Below are 16,998 nucleotides of genomic sequence, written 5' to 3' on the forward strand. Positions count from 1 at the left end.
CCGGTATATTAAATTGCCCCCGGGACCTTTGTTTTATTTTCACTCGATACGAGGCACAAGATGGCTGCTAACACTTTCTGGTTTGAAGTGTTAGCAGCCAATCAGAGGTAAGCTCGTGCTCGGGAGTTAGGCTCTGCCCAGATATATATATATTTTTTTCCTCTAATATCTCAAAAACTACTGGACTGATTTACACCATTTCAACAAAAGCGTGCTTTCTGGACCAAGACCTTTCTCCCTGCCAAATATGGCGTATTTCCGTTCAGCAGTTTGACCGGTAGCCTTGTCTAAAGTTTCCTATGGAAATTGCATGGAGAAAACACGTTTTGGGACCGACCTTTTTTCTCAGCTCCGCGCCCCCCCCCCCCCGACGGATGTTTCCCAAACTCTTAAGATAGAAGCTGATCTGAAAAGAAGAACTTCTTGGAACATTTAGTAAAGATTCGCCAAAGTTATAAGCACATCAAAAAATGCTTTTCCTATGGAAACTAGGTTCTAACTATAACGATCTACTGGCGCCCGCCAGTATATAAAACATATATATATATCTATATATATATATATATATATATACACACACACACACACACACACACACATACACACACAAATCAGTGTTATACTTCAAGAACAAGACACACCAGTTGCGTTCCCATTTCTTGCAGCATCGTCTGGTCTCAGCTAATTTGGTGTTCTACTACAGCATGGATGGATACAATCTATGGGAGACCAAAATTTCATAAGGTGTGGAATCTGGGGAAAATGTAGTGTCCACCAGGAACAAATTTTACCAGAGGTAAGTAACTTGTTTTTTAGGTTCCTTTGAATCATTTATTAAAGTGTGTGCTTGTTTCTTTTGTAAATGCTAGACAGTAAGGAAAATGAAAGTGTTTTATGTAACTCAATATAAGTTATTGCTTGTTGGGGGCAATGTACTTTTGTTGCCTCCTCTTATGCGTTTATTTTCTCCCAAAAAGATTGAATTGCTGGAGCACTTCCCTGAAGATGCAAAGACAGAGCAGGGACTTGCAAGAGAGTTCCAACTTCTCAGGTAAAGAAACTACATGCTACTTGACATTATCTGTTATACATGTAGCATTTACATTTCGACTTGAAGGTAATGGATAAGTCTTCATTACTTATTTTCTACCCTTACTTTGCCTTTCTAGGTCCATGTCCATTTTCAGTTTTTGCTCACTGTACACATTGATTTGTTTGTGACTAAAACCCTGCATTACATGACTAATTGTCATCCATCAAGTCAGGAATTCTATGTTTGATATGCTTTAACATATATGTTATATTTTCCTACAGCATTACTTACTGAAAAAATATATCTCTTGTGCTCCTTGTGCTCATTAATTCCTGTAGACTCCTTATTTGAGCCTACATCAAGGTTCTGGAGTAGCAACCACAGATTCCTCACCTTTAGAATATTCCAGCGGCGAAGTTCTAAGATGGACTGAAGCTCTTAATCCTTCATCGGCATGACGGGATAGCAAGAGTAACAATCCTTCCATAGTTTCAAGTTCATAACACTTTCAATTGTCTTTTGAGAGAGTAAAGCTTGTACCTCCTTCATTAGAATGAACAGGTTCGCCTCGGAGAGACGATCTGGTGTGGGAGGGAGGTGGACAGGGACAGAAAGAAATGGTATGCCGTAACCATGCTGAACGATCTGGAGGAACCATCTTGCAAATGTGATGGACCGCCACCCTCAGAAAAACTACTGGATTCTGCCTCCCACAGTGTGTTTTATAAACTACTAAAGGAAAGCTCAAGAGGCTTGGAGGGTAATACAACATTGGGAGGGGGACTCAGCAGACTGATCTCCAGGATGATCTGCGAGCTACCTGCTAGATCCACATCCTTGGCTAAGAAAGGACTGTGGTGACTGCTGAGTAGGCTGGGGAGACTGCCCTTGCCACTATGCCAACACCCTGGAACAGCCTCGGAATTTCCTGAACTGATGAGGAAACTGTCTGTTGGGGGTCAAAAGTCCCAGAGAGCTTGCTGTGGCCCTGCTGTCCTTTAAGCCAAATCAGCTTTGTGGCTAAACAGATGTGATGTATCGAAAGGCATATCCATAAGGGAGGTCTGCACATCTTCTGAGAAACCTTTGGATCACATCACACTGGTGCTATATACCCATTGTATAAGCTGTTACCTCATTCGTGCTGCGGAGTAGCCGATACGTCACTTTCAGACGCCTCGTGTTGAGATACGTTGGGGAGAATGAGGAGAGGAGAAGAGAAGACGGCCATTTGTATGCTGGCTCCTCATAATTGATATTGTTGACCGCCAGTCCTGTCACCCTCCTTCCTGCCTCTTTGCCGGGGGACCCTCTATATTGCCCTGCAGCTTCTCATGTGGCCAGGAGAAGCATGGAGTATCGGTACAGTAGGTTGTGGAGCAAAACTAGGCAAAGTGAGGAAAGCGAGGAAGAGGGGAAGGCAAGGCAATTGCCCTGCCATAAGACAGTTACTGTCACATCACAGCGCCAGTTGCAACCCCAGTGCTAGCTCCAGAGCCGGAAAGCTCTTTGTTGCTGGGTAAACTGGAGGAGCAGGGGTCCAGCAGGCTTAGGTCCTGCTGCATTTGTGGCAAGTGGTTGAGCCCTGAGCCCACAGAGGTGGCCAGACTTGGTTCAGGTGCAGCTTGCGAGCCAGGTGAACTCCCCCCTCCTCTTTTTTTGGAAAACAGTGGCTATATGTAAGCTGAGCAAATCTGCCCCCACAAATGGATCCCAGACTATGTCGCTACGTACTCTGCATGGGGAGAACAAACTCTTGCTGCACCAGAGGTACTCATATTTATAGCCATACCTATTGATCCACTGTTCCATTGATATTCATATCTCCCACACAATTTGACAGTCATTGATTGCACCTGCAGTACGGGGGAAAACTGGCATTATAATCTCATTTCGCTCCTAGACATCCTCTTCTGTGGGTGGAGCTACAGAACATTATACTGCTGGTGAAGAAAGTGGGCCTAGGGTGAGCTGTCCTAAAATAATTTATTTTACTGTAGCGCATTAGGCGTAAGGAAGGGACAGAGTAGCTTGCGGAAGCGGCCGGTCTAGGTCCCAGTGCGGTTTGCTGGTGTTCTGCTCCTTCCCCTCAAGGATCTTGTTGCCTTGACACTCTTTTTTGCTCTATTAGTCCCTCCAGTGACTGTGGGATCTAAGCCTATTTTCTTACTTCTCTTCATGCCATTGGCTGTTTTGGACAAGTGCACATATGTGGTGGGTGAAGGAGGTGCCTAGGTAAAGTTGAACCGGAGAGAAAAGGTAGCCAGGTTTAATCTTGGTCTGGTTTGTTTACCCTGAGTGCCATCTTTGTTTACTGTTATTACGTACTTCATTTATCTGGGAGAGTAATCTCAACAAGGTGTTGCCAAAAGACTAAATCAAATCCACTAAGGAATAAAGCACCGCATTTGGGTATCTTAAATAAAGAAGTCATCTAATCTGGTATATTTTATGAGATCTGGTGAAGAACATCCCAAAGCGGAAGCTGACCTGGTATCCTCAAAAGACTTCACTAAAATAGAATCACAATTGGATGGTCTTCTGGAGGATACAGAGTTCATTTTTAACAACCCCTTGTGTGACAAGAATATTTTAGATGCCTACCCGCTTTCACCTGCTAATGCTGGGCCAACTAATACTAAGTGCTTTACGCACAGCTTATCTGGGATAGATTCTATGGGGTATATGCCTGAAAAGCAAGAAAAGTCAACAAGCTCTCCTTTCCAGAAATACTTCTTTAATTGTAGAATATACCCTTGAGAAGATATTGTCCTGCTAGACCTGACTCCTAAAGTCTCGAGGCGTCTTGGTACCATATCATCATACTCAAATATTAATTTCCTGAAGGTGAACATAAATAAAAGCAAGGTTATTAAGTTTCAACCAATTGGGTGCCAGATAAATACAAAGTATAAGTTGTTTCTTAATAAATCTGCCATAGAAGTAGTAAAATCTTATCCTTATCCCGGAAGAATTATGTTGGCAAATCTGGCTGATAGTGAACATATTTCACATATATTAAACAAGGCGTTTGCACTAAAGGCACCTTATGAAACCACAGGTCATAAGCACTTTAGTCATTTTTTAACAGTATATAACTCGAAGATCCCCTGAACACTTTTATATGCTATACAGGTATTAAAAATTAATCAGTTGCAGTTATTGCACAAGGTGGAGGAGAAGATTCTTCGCACTATATGCACTTTAAATACCATAGTGTCAGTAGAAGTTCTTATTTTGGAATTTGGGTTGGTGAGCACTTTCATAAGAGGATTGAAAACTGTGGTGGTTTCATTGCCTTTTGTATGCTAAAGAAAGGACCGAGGAGACTTATAGCATCAGAATGCCTTGTTCCAACCATTAAGTATCAGACACTTTTAACTAATATTCCAACTTCCGTTGAGTGCTAGCTAGGATAGCTATTCTGAATATGAGGCTAGGGCCACTTCTTGCTTGTGTGACTCGGCGGAGTCCCTTATGTCTGCCGCTTCTCAGGAGGGTGTCTGTGTGGATTTGAGACACCATGTCTTGGATGGTCGGGAGCTGGTGGCATTTATCCTTCGCTCTGCTCTGGACATCTTGGAGGTGCTGGGTCGTGCCATGGCTTCTTCGGTTGCCCTTTGTCGCCATGCCTGGCTTTGGGACAGTGCATTCCCGGAGAATGTTCGGGAATGGCTGGTGGACCTTCCCTTTGGTGGTGCTCTTTTGTTCCATGACCCTGCGGTCTCAGCCATCCAGAGGTTCTTGGCGGGGCTTCGTCCTCCTCCTTCTCCTCCTTCTCCTCCTCCTCAGTGATCTGTGTGTTGATCTGGTTCTTGGAGCTGTTCTTCTGTTGGGGCGGGTCGCCCCGGTTGTCTGTTCTGTGTGCTTCATGGCCACTCGAATCCTCCTTGCTGAGGCTGTGGTTCTGTTGGCTGCTGGCCACTCCTTTTTGACTGCGTGTTTTTCCTTTGGGTTTTTTACACCGTGCTGGGCCTGAGATTGGGCCTTCTGCGTTTCCCCTCTGGCTGCTTGATAGGCCTCCTTCCGGGTTTTTTGCCGCAGGTCTTTTTTGTTGTCCTCTGCTGCAGAAGTTTCTTCATAAGAGGTTCCAATGTCTTGGGATATGACATGCCCTATGTGGGGCAAGGTTGGCTGTTATATAGCCCTGGTATGTGCTGGGGAGTTGTCGTCGCCTGCGGGCTTCTTCTCTTCGTGGCGTTATGGTATGTTGCGGATGCAACCTTGTTCTTCGCCTTTTTGCTTTGAGTGTTTCGTTCTGTGGTGTCCCTGGCGTCTGGCGGAGCTTGCCAGTCCCGCCCTCTTGTTCTTTATGCACCGTTGTGCCTTCTTGGGGCTTTAGTGGGACTGTCATCCTGCCTTCTCCGCTGCTTCCAGTGGGCCTTGCACTTGGTTCTACCTCTTCTCCCTGTGGGGGGGGGGGTGGTCCCTGACTTCTGGACCCTTTTACGGGCGCAGATTGTCCCTGCGGGGCGTTGGACGGTTCTTCCTGGTTGACCTTTAGTTCCCCTTTTTGGCTTCCGCCTGCTTCTTGCTGACGGTGCTGTCCTGTCTGGGATTGCCTTTGCTCTGCCTCTTCTCCTTGCTTTCTCTGTACTGGCACGGTTGCTGCTCTGTTCTTTATTCTTTCCCTGCCTTTGGGTACTGCAGTGCCGGGCACTGCTCTTTATGGTGGTGTTCCTCACCATTCCCTTTTCTGCTCTTTCGCACACTGTTCCTATACTCTCACAGTTTTGTCTGCTGGCTCCACGTTGTGGCGCGGAAAAGTTCTCAGAAGAAAACTGACGTAGGCGTGCCGGGGTGGGACTTATGTGACCTCGCTGACGTCACGTACGCGGACGACGCCTGGGCGGAGTCGCGTGATGCCGTCCCCCTGGCGCGCAGGGATGCTGGGCAACAAAGTTTTCCGGGTCCATTCTCATGCCTGGGGATAATTCTACGTGAAGGAATCTGCGGCTAGAATTGTCTCTACCAGATACATAGTTACCGAAGGTAAATAACTCGTACGTCAGGCAGCCAATCCACAAATATACTTGAACTGGAATTTGGGAGATAGAGTGCAAAGATGTACAATGCTATGTAGATTGAAATGATTTCCATTATAATCCGTGACTGATGCATGGCAGAATGTAATTTTGGGGAAGAGAATATGAACCTTATGTAAAAGTGATTTACAGACCATTAATATTTGTTTGCCCTGCTTTAAAGATGTACAACAGAGGTTTTTAAAGGCGCTTTTAAAAAATATGGTATTTAAAGGGCAAGAGCTGCAATGGAGATGATAAACTGTCCTTTTTACAGTTGTATTAATGGATGTAATTTTGATTTTTTTTTTATTGTATATCTCATTGTTGGATCTAAATCTCTAATAAAAATGTGAGTCCATGTAAAGGTTGGCCTCATCATAGAAAGGTGGGGGTGCTAAATCCATCTCCATTCTCACTGTCAGCATGTCTGGGCAGCGGCAATCTCTGGTCAGAGTCCTGACCCTAAGCACCAAAGACATACCTTGTGCTTGTCAGTGCCTGACATCTGTTTTCTGCAGTAATGGCATGGTTTAAAGCCTCTAGTTTTAGGAGGAGACATTGTTCCCTTGCACACTGAATTTGGTTTTGGGGGTGTCTTAAAAACCAATAAAAGTGGAAGCGGAACTCCAGATCCACGTTTAAAAGCTCAGAAACAAAGTAACTGCTATCCGTGCATAGGAGTGGCTCTTCCATGTGAATCCACTCCGTCTCTTCTGGGGCTGAACAAAGCCTATGTGGAGCCGCGTGGCACCAGCAGGAGCACTGCTATGAAAAGTTTCCACATCCAGTCTGGTGCCTAAAGGAATATTCTAAAGCTGAGGAATCTGAAACCAGAACTAGTATCCACATTACAGAAAGTAAGATACTTGATCATATAGGGTAATGCACACTAGTGACATCAGTTAATGCATTGTGTGCCGCAAAGGACGAAGGATTCAGACCCACTGGTTTCTTCTTAATATTTGGTATTCAACTATTTTCATATATATATATATATATATATATATATTTTTTTTTTTATATATTTAAATTATTTCCTTCATAATCGTCTGGTTTTAAGCCTTGTTAAAAATGCTAACTTCATATATCTGAAAGAGACTACTAGTTATGGATCCCTTACTTGGGGTTTCTACACCCTCTATTATGCCCACCTCCTGTGTGAGGAGAAAATAGACCTAGACCTGATTGGGTAAGTGCCTCCATCTTCAAGATGGTGGGCTTGGAAAAGTGTACTTCATCTTGCCTCCAGCACATAAGAGGTGGAGTTGGCGGGGGGGGGGGGACACCTCCCATTCTTTCTAAGTTTTTCCCGCCTGTCCTCCTGCCAAAAAGAGGATGATGACAGGAAGGGGGCCTGCTCCCTCTAACAGGAGAGGGTGGGGTCGCATTATATAGGCGGCAGGGCCTTTGAAGCTCCCCGTCACATATGGCTCTTCCTAACCAGTGGGGAAGTGTGAACACCTTCACCCAAGAAAGGCTTTGTTATTGGCCTCTGAGTCTACAGGCACTCTCCACATGAGGTCTGAACATTGTCTGCTGGCAGCAGGCTGGCTCAGGCCAGTTTGTGACCACACTGAGGATTGGTAGGTTTCAGGGTACCCTTCTAAGGGATCCTCTGTGTGCACTTTTTAATACATCTGACACTGGAATCAGTGGAGGTTTATAAGCTCAGATGTTGGATACCAAACGAACAAGTTACTTACCTTCGGTAACAATATATCTGTAAGAGACATAGGTTAGTTATGGATTCCTCGCCTTAATTACACCCAGGTGTCAGACTGGATCTGGAGAATTTTTCTTCAGCAGTACTTGCACGTCAGTAGGTGGCGTCAGTCGACTCCACGTTCGTCGTTGGCGTCATGGTCGCCGGAATGACTTAGAGGTATCTGAGGGCTGACGTCAGTTCTTTCCACGCCAGAAGCGCAGAGCCATGCAAGACAATGACTACTGGTGCACAAAACTAGGGCCCCGAAAGGGAGTCCCTTGCCCCAGAAGTCAGGTCGCAGAACAGGGAGGATGGGTGGGGCGGTGAGGAATCCATAACTAATCTATGTCTCTTACAGATATATTGTTTACGAAGGTAAGTAACCTGTTCATCTGAAAGAGACAATTAGCTATGGATTCCTCACCTTAGGATAGATACCCCAGCAATACCAACCCTGGAGGTTGTTCTGTGAAGTTCACACCAGAAAGTCATGGAGAACTGAACAGCCAAAGAAGGCGTCTCTCCGGACTTGACTGTCCAAACAGTAGTGTTTGGTAAACGTGTGCAATGAAGCCCACGTAGCTGCCTGGCAGATGACATGAAGGGGGACTCCACGTCCCAAAGCAGTAGTGGCTGCCATTTCCCTGGTGGAATGGACACGCAACCCCACTGGAGGTTCCTTTTTCGCTAAGGAATATCAGATTTTGACGCAAAGAAGGACCCATCGAGAGATGGCACCAACATAGCCAACAAAGAGCTGGTCATCCACCTGGAGTTGTTTTGTGAGATCCAGATAGACTCGCTCGGCTACGCTTTTCGTCACGGGTGGAGCTGCGGTCTGTTGTACGCCTATCCACCTATACCACTTCTGCCCAGAGTGCTGAAGAAGATTCGCGTGACCAGGCCCAAGTCATCCTTGTGGCTCCAGATTGGGCACAAATATACTGGTATCCCGAGCTACTCAGCATGGCGATCGCTCCCCCGATCCGACTGCCTCTTTGGGAGGATCTTCTGTCGCAGCAACAGGGGACGGTCCTCCACCCCAACCTGCCCAACCTCTACCACCATGCATTGAGCGGCGACAGTTGACAGCTTTCAACCTTCCTACCGAAGTCTGTGTCATTATGCTGGCAGCCAGGGGTCCCTCCACTAAGACGGTGTACACCTGCAGGTGGAACAGATTTGTGGCATGGTGCACAGCCAAGGCTGTGGATCCCCTTGCTGCCCCTTTTTCCGAGGTCCTTCTGCTCCTTCTCTCTTTGGCCCAGCAGGACTCTGCTCTGGACACTATCAAAGGTTATCTCTCAGCCATTTCCGCCTTTCTACGGCGTCCAGATCAGCCTTCTCTTTTTAAGTCCCCAGTTGTTAATCGCTTCCTGAAAGGCATTACACACACGTTTCCTCTCGTGCCCTTCATAATGCCTCAATGGGACTTAAATCTTGTCTTGACTTATCTGATGTGTGCTCCCTTTGAGCCACTTCATAACTGTCCTTTACGTATTCTCACTCTAAAGACGGCTTTCCTGGTAGCTATCACCTCTGCCAGAAGAGTGAGTGAGCTCCAGGCTCTGTCTTCTAAACCTCCTTTTCTCTCTGTTCATCCGGACAAAGTGGTTTTAAGGACTCGTCCTTCTTTCTTGCCAAAGGTTGTCACGCCCTTCCACATCGGGCAGACCATCACTTCGCCCATCTTCTTTCCGCCGCCGCATCCTTCAAAAGAAGAAGAGAGGCTCCATCGTCTGGACCCAAAACGTGCGCTCTCATCCTATCTGAAGCGCACACAACAGTTCCGGGTGGATGACCAACTTTTTGTTGGCTACGTCGGCGCCAAAAAAGGTCGGGCCATGCACAAACGGACCATCTCTCGGTGGGTCGTTCTCTGCATCAAAGCCTGTTACTCGTTGGCTAAGAAGGAGCCTCCTGTGGGGCTGAATGCCCATTCTACCAGGGCACCGGCAGCCACAACTGCTTTGGGATGCGGCGTTCCCTTGCAGGACATCTGTCATGCAGCTACGCGGGCCTCGCTGCACACTTTTACCAAGCACTACTGCCTAGACAGCCAAGTCCGAAGAGACTGCTTCTTTGGCCGTTTGGTTCTCTGGGACTTTCTGGTGTGATTTTGGTTTGCAGACCCACCTCTGGGGTAGGTATTGCTGGGGTAACTATTCTAAGGTAAGGAATCTATCACCAACGTGTCTCTTTCAGATGCACAAGTTACTACTTGTGTAACAATATATCTGTAAGAGACATTAGTTAGTGATAGATTCCTTACCGCCCCACCCAACCTCCCCATTCTGCGACCTGATTTCTAGGGTTAAGGTCATCCTTTTCAGGGCCCTAGTTTCATGGCACCAGTGGTCAGTTTCTTGCATGGCTCAGCATTCCTGGCGCGGAAAGTCGTGTACAGAACTGACATCAGCGGCGCATGGTTGGCGCCTAAGTAGTCTCTATGACATCATCTCTGCCCTTACGATGCCAGCAACGGATGCGGAGCTGCACGGCGCCACCTTCCGACGCGCAGGGGTGTTGTGTGCAGATTTTGATTCCGTATATAGGTTTCCCGATTTATGCCCTTATATAGGTACAATTCACATACCCTTATTTGGACATAGAAATCCGGCCCTTATTTAGACATTGTCCGTACAAACCAAATACAGGCATGGCCACCTACATCGGTCCATCCACGTCACAATGAATTCTTGGAAAACCAGACCCTTAAACCTTTAGGAATTTCCCTCAGCTTGAATATTGATTTCTCCAAGAAATGAATTTCTTCTCACAATGAATTCTTGGAAAACCAGACCCTTAAACCTTTAGGAATTTCCCTCAGCTTGAATATTGATTTCTCCAAGGACTCATTAAGTATGCATGAACATCTATTCCTTAGGGGTTCATTGATGACGTTCCTCTGCCCGACTTTTACATCAATACTGGCATTCCTAGACACCTTCAAGGTATAAATATACCAGCACTTACCCTGGCAAATTGCGGTTCCCGAGGATTCGATCCAACCCAGACTACGCGGTTCCCCACGACAAGTTAGGAAGGAGATCGAGTTCCAGCCTGATGCACTGACCTGACGCTGCCATCCTCCTCGCAGAGAATGCAGCTCCAGTGCTCTCTGACTTCACTTGCGGGGGGTTAGACTATCGAGTCCAGAAAAGAGATTCCAACCTCTCTCATTCTCAGGTATGGAGCTGAGTAGAACTTAGAGAAACTTTTGGCAACATCTTGGCTAAACTAAAATATAGCTAGCTATACTTTAGAAATGGCACCTACTTCAAACCTCGTTCTGCACTTAGGTTAGGCACACTGGGGTAGAACAATTTAGAAGCATCAGATGAGTATCACATTTTAGCTTATGTTATTTATGTATGTATTTTGATTAATATATGTCATAGCTACAAACCATGCTATTGCAGTATTATTTTATCTTACTGCTAACTTCATACATATTGTACTTCGCAGTCTGTCTTACGATTGTAGCAATTCATATCTCTTGCATGAGAAATAAGACTGTTCATTAAACCCTTTTATTGAAACGCCCGTCTGTCTATTTGTGTGCAACTCTGTAGAAACCAAGCATGCACGATTGACTAAGTGAAACTGTTATCTATTGTTTCCAGGATTCTGAGACTATTCCGATTCTAAAGGGAAACAAAGTTGTCATATTTATGCGGTTGTCAGAGACTAATCCCTTCTTGTATATTCAAGAAGTTTCTAGTGACCTCGGAGTTAGCTGACACACACAAGTAATTAAGTTTAATGTACTCGATAGAGACATACCGACCTTAGTCCTATGTCAAATCTATAGTGTATGTTATTCGAATGCGCAGAGCCTATCAGGGATACAGGAACTACACTACAGGGGTACTGCTGACGAAAACTTTCCGGATCTAGTCTGACGCCTGGGGATATTCTAAGGTAAGGAATCTATCACTAACTAATGTCTCTTACAGATATATCATTACACAAGTAGTAACTTGTGCGACGGTCCTGTGCCAGAAGATGACCTGTCGTGCAGTCCAGCAACCTCCAAAGCCTTGGGAGGACTGTCTGCCTTCAACAAAGATCAAGACTCCAGAGAACAGCAGACCTGTTCATCAAGCAACAATCATCAAATGAAGACTCTTGGATCTGAAGAACTGTGAAGCCTCCCTTCAGATTCCACCTCTGTACCCGACGCCTCGGGCCGAGTCCAAGTAGCTCACTAGTTCCAGCAAGGTTCCCTAGCGATGTGAGCTGACCTCTCCTGGAGTCCTCAACACCACCTGCAGGCTCTGCACAGAGACCCCCGCAACTGCGCAATGATTCAGTAGGCTGTTTCTGACACCAAAAGGCACCTCTGTACCCATCCGTCCTGGGCCTTGTTTCACCCTGCCTTTAGGGCTTGGTAGGCCTGACAGAGGAGTGACTTACACACATGTCCTGGAGAAGTGGTGGCTTTGCCATTGCTTTCAAAGGCAAAGTCGGGCTAGCAGTGCATGACTGCTCTAACAGTCTGCTGTGGTGGACTGGGGGACTTGCTTTACTTGAGGACCTCCAGGGTGTCAGAGTCAGTGCTGCAAGCCCTGGAGAACCCCTTAAACATAAATGCCCTGTGTACATTTACAAGGGACTTAGCCATTTCCAATTGGGTATAGCCAATTGGACATACACTTTAGGGTCATGGCACTGAGATCTGGTTAGCAGGCCTGAGTGCAGTCTCTGAGTCTGAAAACCAGCAGCATCAGTTGAAAAATGTGGGGGTGACCAAACTAAAAGAGGCGCATTTCCTTACAATGGTAAATTGTATTTTCTCTGAGATGCTAAAAATTCAGAGAGGTACTAGGCAGGTGCAAGATGCCCCCTTCTGTTTTTTTACAATGGCAGTTGTGCTTTTGTCAGCCACAATTTGGCAGTGCAAAGATATAAAGGGTATGGACTGCTGGATGACGCGTTGCTATCCCTAACGGATCCCTAAACCTCCCTTTCCACACTCCTAGAACTGTTAAAGAATTTTGGAGAAATTTCGAATACAAATACAACCCTGAAAAGTCAGAACTACTACCAATTCAAATACCTAGTGAGATAGCAGATATAAAAGAAATGGAGGTCCCTTTTAGAATAGTTACCTGTTCCATGAAGCATCTGGAAATACCATCAAAAACTTGAGGAGGTGGACACCTTTGTATGGTTTGTGGTTACGAAGAATCACCACAATTAAGATGATGACAATACATAGACTACTATATGCCTCCAAAGGTCTCGCTATAATACTAGAGTATGCCACTCTCCAAGACTCCAGGCTGGAGTCATTTACATGGCAAGGGAAACCACCAGAAATGATCAATTAAGCTCCTGCATAAACCCAAACCGGAAGGGGGCATCTATTGAGCCTCACAGTTATAGATGATTGGAGAATGGTCCCAGAGATTCTTATGCATTGGGTACACATAGACAGCGAAATTGTGGAAACAACATTGTGGGACTTCATCTGGTTATCACAGACAAATGGACCTCAAAGGCTGTACTAGAGTCAAATCACAACACTGTATATTCTGATGGATACTTCTGCCTGTGGATTTCTCACCTTTTGAATAACCCCTGCGCCAGCATTCCACAGAATTTTTTTCCTAGCTCTCCCACGTCGACGAGGACGTCATAATAGCATGGCTCTGCTCGCCACTCCGTATGATGTCATCGGAGCCATAAGAGGACCTCGTCGGTGTGCTGACGTCAGTTCCCTTTTTTCCGCGCCATGGACACGTAATGGTTTTTCTAGGGACTCTCCATTTTCTATAGTGATAACTTTGTATCCTCGAGATTTTCTAATGGCTACTTCTAGGAAGTCCGGATTTAAACCCTGCAGGGAGTGTGGCGGTCACATGTCAATCACTGACCCGCATGATGATTGCCTTTGGTGCTTGTCTTCAGGTCACAACGTCGATGAGTGCCGAAGCTGCAGGAAGATGAATCCGAAGGCCATTAAGGAGCGTGAGGCTAAGCTATTTATAGTCAGAGCCAAAAAGGAGAAGAGGGGTCGAAAACGAGCAAAGTCGTCGAAGGTCAGGGCTTCGAGGTCGAAGTCGCCTTCTCCAGCTAAGCGGCTTTGAAGGCAGGACTTTGTATCTCCTTCTCCAACTCCATCTCCACGGGCGATGCTGGTTCCATCTCCAGCTCCGAGGTCACCAGCGTCGAAGGGCCCTTCGTCGCCTGAAGGTTCTCCGGTTCCCGGTATGTCTCCGATGCCCAGGGAGTCGTCTCCAGTCCGTGTGGCTTCACCTGTGCGGGCGCCGTCTCCGTCTCCGCAGGCTCCTGTTCAGCCTCAGGTGGTTTCTGTTCAGGAAGGTACGGATCCATATCCTCCTTTTCTTGTTCCTAGATCAGACCCTACGCATTTTCTAAATGCGATGTTTGGCATGTTTGCCAGGGACTCTACTCCATCTGGTGCGCCTTCGGGCCCCGTAGGGCCTTTGGCCTTTAACTTGGGTGTGCCTCACCACTAGGCTGAAGCACCCTTTGTGCCATTCTTGCAGACGACTCCTGCTTGGCATTTTCCTGCACCAAGGTCTTCCACTCCGGTTCCTCGGACTCATTCTGCTGTTGACTCGGCGCCGACTCGGATTCGATCAACGCCGAGATTTGAAGCTGAGGCTCCTCCATCGATGCCGTTGGTGTCCTCACCGGCGCCGCAGACGCCAATTCTTAAACAGTGATCTAGGGGAGAGGCGCAGAGGCTCCATGAGGAGGAGGAATATGCCCAGGAGCAGGCGGAAGGAGAGATTGTTGAGTCTGTGGACGAGTTTGAGGGCTCACAGGAGGCCAGTGGATTGGATACTTCTCCTGAGTATGATCTCTCATCTCCAAAGGCTGGAGTATTGCAGGACATTGCACCTTATCATGTGGTAATAAGGAAGGCAGCTGAGTTGCTTGATCTGCAGCTTCCTTCAGCGGTGGTAAAATCTAATATCCTGACTGAGGTCCTAATACACCTCCTACAGCCTCTGTACCTCTGCTACCCTTTAATGAGGCTTTAACGGAGACTATTTTGGAAGTTTGGAAGAAGCCCTTGTCTGCTCCTGCAGTTTCCCGGTCCATTTCAAGAAGGTACAGGCCTGCTCCTGGGGATAAAGTTTTTCTGTCTTCACATCCGTCACCGGAAAGCTTGGTGGTCCAGGCTTCTTGTTGGAAGCAATCTTCTGGTTCTTTCCCTACCATACCCAGTGATAGGGATTCTAAAAAAATGGAGCAGGCGGCAAAGAAGGTATTTTCTTCGAGTATGGCTCTAAATTCCACTAATGCTACTTGTCTCCTTGGGAGGTATATACATGCTCTGATGGACTCAGTCAAGCAGCTAGCTCCAAAGTTGCCTGAAGAGGATCGGAATAATTTCTTGAATGCCCTTTCTGATTCTCAAGCTGCGGCCCGTCAGGTGATACAATCGGGTCTGGACACTGCTGACTCTGTTGCTCATGTGATGGGGTCTTCTGTGAAGACAAGCTTGGCTCAGATCGTCCGGATTTTCTCCTGATGTTCAAGCGACTCTGCTGGATTTGCCCTTTGATGGTTCGAGACTGTTTGTTACTAAGGCTGACTCTGCCTTGCGAGTATAGCAGAGCGACTGCAAGATCTCTGGGCCTTCAGACGCAGTCTAGGGGATACGGCTACAAGCGGTATCTTGGTTTTGGAAGGGCTGCTTCCTTTCGTGGCCGCCAACAGATTCAACAGAGCCAGCAGCAGCAGAATCCTTTGTTCAAATCGTACAGAGGGAAAAATAAAGGATGTCTTAGGGGACCCGCTCGACAGCAATCCTCCTCCTCCTCCACTTTTCCTCCCACCACCGTTTCTACTTCAGGAAAGCAGTTCTAGATCTCCCATCTTAGAACATGTTGGTCCGGTTGGGGGTCGGGTGTCCCACTTTCTACAAGATTGGAAATCGATCACTTCAGATCGTTGGGTTTTAAATCTTATAGAGAATGGGTACACCCTCCATTTTTTAGAGTTTCCTTCTTCCTTACCCTCCTCGCCAGGGTTGGTGCTCGGAGGACCACTTGCTTCTTTTACAGCAGGAAGTTCTTGCCTTGTTACAGAAAGGTGCGATAGAGGTGGTTCCGGAGCAGGAAAGGGGTCAGGGATGCTACTCCCGGTATTTCTTGATCCCCAAAAAGGACGGTCGATTAAGGCCGATCTCAGACAGGAAAAGTTCAAAATGTTGACCTTGGCTCAGGTTCTTCTTGTGCTGCAACAGGAAGACTGGATGGTGTCCATCGATCTGCAGGATGCGTATTTTCATCTTCCCATCCTGAAGTCGAATCGGAAGTATCTCCGGTTCACGGTAGGATCGCAACACTATCAGTTTGCGGTTCTTCCATTCGGTCTCACTTCCACGCCTCAAGTCTTTACAAAGGTAATGGTGGTGGTTGCGGCTCATCTCAGAAGATATTGGGTGCCTGTTTTTCAATATCTGGACGACTGGCTGTTGAAAGCAGAGTCTCCGTAGTTGGTTTCGCGCCACTTGTAGGTGACAACGCAACTGTTGTTCAAATTGGGTTTTTCGATAAATGTACCCAAATCTCACCTGGTGCCTTCTCAGCGCAGCCTGTTCATAGGGGCAATACTGGACACTTCTGTGTGTCGAGCATACCCGCCTCCTCAGAGGATTCTCGACATACAGGAAATGATTCCTTTATTTCACGATGGAGCGGTTGTTCCAGTCCTGAATGTTCTACGTGTTCTCAGTCTGTTCGCTTCCTGCATACTGTCAGTCAGTCATGCACGCTGGCACATGAGGTCACTCCAGTGGTGCCTCCGCAGGCAGTGGTATCAGCACAACGGAGATCTAGGGTAGAAGGTCAAAATCTCCAGAGACGCTGCAGCGGAGCTGACTTGGTGGAGTGTGCAGGGCAACCTCTCTTGAGGAAAGCCCTTTCAGCCTCCTCTGCCGGTAGTCACAGTGATCACGGATGCCTCCACTCTATGGTGGGGTGCTCATCTGGGGGATCTGGAGGTCAAAGGTCTTTGGACTCCAGAGGAAATGTTACTTCACATCAACCTTCTTTAATTGCGGCTGATACATTTGGCACTAAAGGCTTTCCTTCCTTCCCATCACGGTCAGTCAGTTCAGGTCCTGACGGACAACACTTCCGCGATGTGGTACATCAATAAACAGAGGTGTAGGGTCGTATCGTCTCTGCCGACTCTGATCCTGGGCTGAGGGCCATCGGATATGTGTGTTTGCAAATCATCTAGCC

At 46.9% G+C, this 16,998-nt stretch overlaps 1 protein-coding gene across 4 annotated transcripts in view; it reads left to right on the plus strand.

Moving 5' to 3' along the window:
- The window catches only part of CEP290 (centrosomal protein 290), a 1,516,454-nt gene that overhangs the window by 1,325,009 nt on the left and 174,447 nt on the right, over positions 1-16,998 (plus strand). For all 4 annotated transcript variants that reach the window (XM_085653911.1, XM_085653913.1, XM_085653912.1 and 1 more), the window contains one exon: positions 978-1,051. In XM_085653911.1, coding sequence (XP_085510037.1) covers positions 978-1,051 — 74 coding nt within the window. The remainder of the gene's footprint in view (positions 1-977; positions 1,052-16,998) is intronic.

The sequence above is a fragment of the Triturus cristatus genome, chromosome 4_1 (assembly GCF_964204655.1).
Source record: "Triturus cristatus chromosome 4_1, aTriCri1.1, whole genome shotgun sequence".
Classification (NCBI taxonomy): Eukaryota; Metazoa; Chordata; class Amphibia; order Caudata; family Salamandridae; genus Triturus; species Triturus cristatus.